Source organism: Centruroides sculpturatus, unplaced genomic scaffold (assembly GCF_000671375.1).
Source record: "Centruroides sculpturatus isolate CEXI.00-Female unplaced genomic scaffold, Cexi_2.0 scaffold118, whole genome shotgun sequence".
In the NCBI taxonomy this organism is placed as follows: domain Eukaryota; kingdom Metazoa; phylum Arthropoda; class Arachnida; order Scorpiones; family Buthidae; genus Centruroides; species Centruroides sculpturatus.
In genome coordinates, this window is record NW_019384377.1 from 294,738 (window position 1) to 300,737 (window position 6,000).

A 6,000-nucleotide genomic window follows, 5' to 3' on the forward strand; every position below is an offset into this window, starting at 1 on the left:
TTTTATTTATTATAAACAGAACCACATGAAGTACAGTACATACTCAAAAAGTGAATAAGCAAATAGTAAATATGCAAAATAGATAAAAAAATATAAAAAACACTTCAATATATTAAAAAAATGTATATTTTTATTGTAAAATACAACAGATCAACATTAAAAATAACTAAATTAATGGCTTAAATAATTATAAATTTAGATATTTGATATCAAAGATCCATTTGAAATCATAAGATATCAGGTTTACTCTCTATTAAAGCTTTGAATACATCATAACATTTACTAAATATTAAGAACTGCTCCTTCAGAATATATTAATATTTAGCTATAAATAACTTTAATTTAATTTAACTCACACTGAACTAAAACAATTTATAAATATGTTTAGTAAATATTATTAAACATTTACTGACAATAAAAAATTTGCCATTTTCATATGTAAACATATATGAGCAAGTTATAATAAGTTTCACAAAGTTCATTAAGTTCCATATTAAATTTGTATAAAATAATTCACCTAATTTTAAAATCATATAACTTATGTTTATATAATTTTTATTTTTAATTTATGATAATGTTATCTGACACTTTAAATTTTGCGTACATTTTTATCAAAAAAGGTTTTGCAAGACACATTAAAACTAACATATATCCGTGTGTGTTGAAATTAATATAAATTTAATTAAATTATACATTTTCAAAATTTTGTTTTTGAATCTTAATGGATTACTATCTGAACAGCTTCCCTTCTAAACTTAATATCTTAATTATTATTTAAAATAAGAGCTTTTAATATAATTTTAACTTAACTGAATTCAATATTTCAGTTACATTTTATGGATTGAAAAATGCATATACATAGTAATTCTGAACTTAATGAATATTTATATGACTCAGAGGAACATAGGAAATGTTCATAGAACATAGGAAAAGTATGTTATATAAAGTATAGGAAGTGTTTCAATATGACAGAAAATGCTTTATGATGGATAGTTTTATTTGTACGTCAATGACGATTCAATGGGAGATAGTTACTAATTTTTATGAAACTATATTTGCAAGAGCAAAGTAATCAAACTATTTTCAACCAATAATCATAGCTATACTCAATAGTCACTGTATGTGTAAAATTGCAATTCTGGGAACCTGCACTCAAGTATAGAGCATATCCTCAAATTTTCATAAACTGAGATTGCATGATTCCACTATCTGGCTCACACTATAGGCCTAGCTGAATCTATAAGTGTGTGTGTGACAAATAAACCTTCTTAAAACCCATAGGATAGAAAATATATATATATTTAAACATATTTTGATTAATTAGTGTAATTCATATAGATTTCCTAAGCTACACATTAAAGAATATATGCAAAAGTTTACAACAATTTTCTTAAATTTTATATACTGGTATGTTAAAGTTATTGTAATACTTACATAGTCAAACTTCTGTATAGCAACTACTAATAGAAATGTAAAAATTGGCTGTTGTTTGGAGCCTATGTTGTATGCATTTTTATCCAAATGATAAAACAGTTCCAGAAAGAAATGGGTGCTGTTTAGAGGTGGCCATTATTTGACATTCAACTGCATGGTTTGTATTTAGATATTCCATAAACCTCATGAGAAAATCCTAGCTATTGAGTTGAATATTTATTTATTGTTTGCAATTGTCAATCTTTTTTAAGAGAAGCTAAATTTCATGCACAGTTTCCTCCAAATACAATAAATATAAAAATACTGCATTTAACATCATGACATTTGTGAAAAATATGATTCTAAGAGATTCAAATACTTTTCATTGTTCCCTCAGTGCATTCCCTCTTTACGCTGCCCAAATGGTGTGTCAAAATACAAAAGCACATAATCAAGCCACAAAGTATTTTATTGATGATAATTTTGGAATCCCAGACATTATAGACCCTGGAAAGCCATACAAATCCTAATCTGACCTGATAATCTCAGACATATGGCAAGCCTATTTATGCTAATATTGGTTAGAATAACAAAACATCCCATACATTGTATGTACAGTACCTAAATTTTGTTTTACATTGAAATATAAAAACAATTTATAATTAGTTATCATTATTTATTTTTTAAAATAAATAAATAACAATGTTTAATAATGCAATGTCAATTAACAAAATAAACAATTTTTTTGTCTCCAGTGTAATGTGTAAGTTTAAAATTTCAGAAATAAAAATAATTTAAATGTTAAGAATTACAGTCTATCAGATATGTTGAATTGAGAGTTGCATTACTTCAGTAAATGTTACAGCGATGATCAAACCATTAAAATATTTCATCGCATGAATAAATGCAATAATCTAATTTTTAATTAGAAATACTAAATCCAAAAGACAAAGTCTAAGCAGAGTTATATAAAGTATATTTAAAAGATAAATTTTTATTCTTTTAATATTTTTATCTACATCTAGAACAATATATTACTTTAAATGAATTACTACATAAAAGTTCACACAGTATATATTTATGAGATGCATATAGGAGTTGCACTTTTCTCTACATTTTATAAATATATACAGTAAAAAATTCAGCACTATAAACTTGAACTTTGCTATTATGTAGAAGCAACAGTGTTAAATACAATAGGCCTACATCTCTGTTGTAAGTTTTCCTGAAATAATTTGAAGTTTAATTCTCTCTTATATGATTACTTAATCTGATCTATTAAAATTGCTTGTGCATAACATAACTAAGTCAAATTACTAATGACTGATACTACATAGCTATAAGTATAAGATTCATTTAAGGATTTCACATCTAGTATGAACCAAAATTTTTATCTATGAAATTTCTAGTTGAAATGTAGTAGTAGTAATAATAATAATAATAAATAGTTAACATATCAGAGAAATTACTTTAAGAGACTTTTTAACTCGTAAATGAATTTAAATTATATAGAAATAACAAGTAGAGTTATTTTCTCTAGCTGTCTGTCTATTTTAAACTAATGAATCAGACCAAATTTTTAAAATCTGGAAAACTACTTTGCAATCTAAATTAAAAGATATAATTGGAATATACAATTTCACCAAAAAAACTAGGTACATGAAACAAAAATAATGTTAAAATCTAGATCACAGATTTTATAAAAGTGATGCATAACAGTTTTAAATATTAGTATTATCAAAGTCATTTTTCATGTCAAGTACATTTAACTACAAAATGTTTTTCTTTAATATCATCTTTACAGTCTCAGAGTACAGGATCAGACCTACACTAGATATCATGATCTGAATAGGAACTTTGTTTCTATTGCCGAGCAAGTTATCATAAAGCATTTAATATTTAAAAATTTACTAAAATTACAATATCCTAAAGCAAAAAAGGAAAAAATACCACCACCTGTTAAAAAAAAAAAAAAAACATTTTCAAGAACTAACATCAAAGAATTCAAACACTAGAAAATTCACAGGAAAAAATACCTAATTAAAAAGTTAATAAAAAAAACCTAGTTTAGAATAAAAATACATTTACAAGTCCTTATTTTAGGACTTACAAATTGTTTTTGAATTAAATGTGCTTATATAAGGACTTATCTCTATTTTTCTAATGAAAGAAATTCTGATACTAGACACCAAACATATGTTTTAGTATATATTTTGGATTAATTATTACAAAACAACAAAAATATTCTTATTTTTAATTATTATAATTAAGTGTTAGTCTCTACATTATATAACTTCTGTATCTTAATATTTCAAAAAATAGCCCTAAAAAACATTGATAAAAATTAGAGAAAAAACACAAATTACTTTAATGATGATTACAGATTAAATCAGAATATTAGGCAATTACTAAATCTATAAAATAATAAGAAAAACATTTGCTGTTTGAACAACTGCAAATACAGTTTTCATTATATTATTATTTATGATGTATAACTTTTCTCATAATAATTAATGGCTGTTAAAATTTAATTTATGTATTAAATAAATTATTATAAATAATACATAGTGCTGTTAATAGTTAAATTCTAGTCAAAAGAAAATCATAAAAAAATGGCAAGCAAAGAATGGTTATAAATGTATAGAGAAGTTTATATCTAGAAATATTAGTTTAAACTTCAAAACATCCTTGATCTTAGTTCATATCTAGGAAATATTTCCTATAAATTTTCTAGTAAAACTATTTTTATATTTCACAATTTATAGTATAACTTTCTGCAGAGTAGATCTTTTTGCAGATTTTATTTAATATAAAATATATGTATGCAGCTATATTATTTCAATACAGGTTTCTATTAATAGAAACAAATCCAAAATAATAATCACAGTTATAATTTCAAATATGTTTTTTTTTTAATCTGAAACAAAATCAGAAATTTACAAACAAGTATAACTTTACAAAATTCAATAAAAATTGTTCTTTCTAGCATGTACAGTGCATACAATCATGTTTATTTGATTGTAATTGTATATATAATAAGCAGAAATAACTTATACATTTAAAAAAATAAAATTAGATGTTAAATGAAAATTTATTTTTCAAATTTCATTTAACAGATTATATCTAATTAAACTAAGAATTCTCTCCAGAAATTGTCCCGTTAACTTGAATCTAAGATACAAGCTTATCTGTGCATCCATATGTCTACAAAAATACCTCCAGGCTTTTCTAGCTGATAAATGCTAAAAACCTACACCAAACAGAAAATTTTAACGAATTTGAATTCTTCCTACACAAAAGAAAAAACATCTAAATAACAGCTGATATGGGAATGATGATAGAAGTTTTATATAACATGAAGTTAAGCATACAAGTTGTAAAGTTAATATTTGGTTCTACTCAAATTAGGAAATTTTAAACTAGAAATTTCCAATCGAATTCTTTATTTTTCTAGTAATTTGTCTGGAAAGGATTGAAAAGTACAGTAAACGATGCGTTAAAAGTGATTTAAGCATTGGAATTTTCCAGGAAATGCTAAAAATTTCTTAATCAATTCAAGTCCAAGTTATTAAACCTTTAAAAATCTTCATTAATTTGCTGTGTTTAATGTATCATAAAATAGAGATTTATAATCTCAGTGTTCTGACACTTTGAAGGAATTTCTTGTTATTTTTTTTTCTCCCCGTTAACAATGTCGATTGTAGAAATTAGTCAATTTCACTCGTGTTCTGTACTTAACACACACGACCGTATTGACTCGTTAAATTAATTGTAAAACGTGTGAAAACGAAAATTAGAATGGAAAACCTGTAACTTGTGAATTGACAAGGTGTCCAGATACGTACTCATTCAACTAACTTACTATACTAAATAACTCTTAATATTACTCGTATATAATACTCACTTGATATTTTATGCAATCTTCTATGGCTCTTATGGCAGAATCCGTTAATTTAACAAATATTAATGTCTTATTATTTGAAAAATTCCCCTGCGAAGAAAGACCATATTGTTGTCCTTCCACCAGTGCCGCCATTTTAGATCTCCTGTATCTACTTTATTACCCGGTTTGCATTGCGAGGCAAACCGGACGTCGTTTCACCAGCTGAGTGTGACGTCACGGGAAAGCTCCTCCCCATCACGAAACTTGTCAAGAAATGCTTTCCTAGAATTATATCGCTTCCAGGCATTATTTTTTTTCATATTATCGTAGCTCGAATTATATTACAAATGAAAGTTTGTAGCTTTTTACAATATCTCTTCGGCTTCTTTCGCACAACGTCCGCAGCTTACGGGAAGTTCCGGTTAGGATTATTCATTACAGCGCAACAATTAATTTAAATAATTATAATTAGTCGATAATATCATTAATTTCTTCATTAATTTTGTTATCGAGATAATAATTTAACGTTATTTTATACAGAAACGTTTGTATTTAACAATAATGACGTTATAAAGTATTCGGTGACGTAAGTGTGATGTATGAAAGTAGGAGTGGTTAATTTATTATGTAAATAAATAATTTTATCTAAATTTTGAAATAATTATTTTTTTTAGTTTATATAATTTTTTTATTGCTTTATTTAT

At 25.1% G+C, this 6,000-nt stretch overlaps 1 protein-coding gene across 1 annotated transcript in view; it reads right to left on the reverse strand.

Annotated features, from left to right (window-relative positions):
• The window catches only part of LOC111617599 (RNA polymerase II elongation factor ELL-like), a 67,823-nt gene extending 62,150 nt beyond the window's left edge, over positions 1-5,673 (reverse strand). Inside the window, exon 1 of the mRNA XM_023358879.1 lies at positions 5,318-5,673. Within this exon, the coding sequence (XP_023214647.1) occupies positions 5,318-5,449 (132 nt within the window). The 5' untranslated portion in view covers positions 5,450-5,673. The remainder of the gene's footprint in view (positions 1-5,317) is intronic.
• Positions 5,674-6,000: the final 327 nt, after the last annotated feature.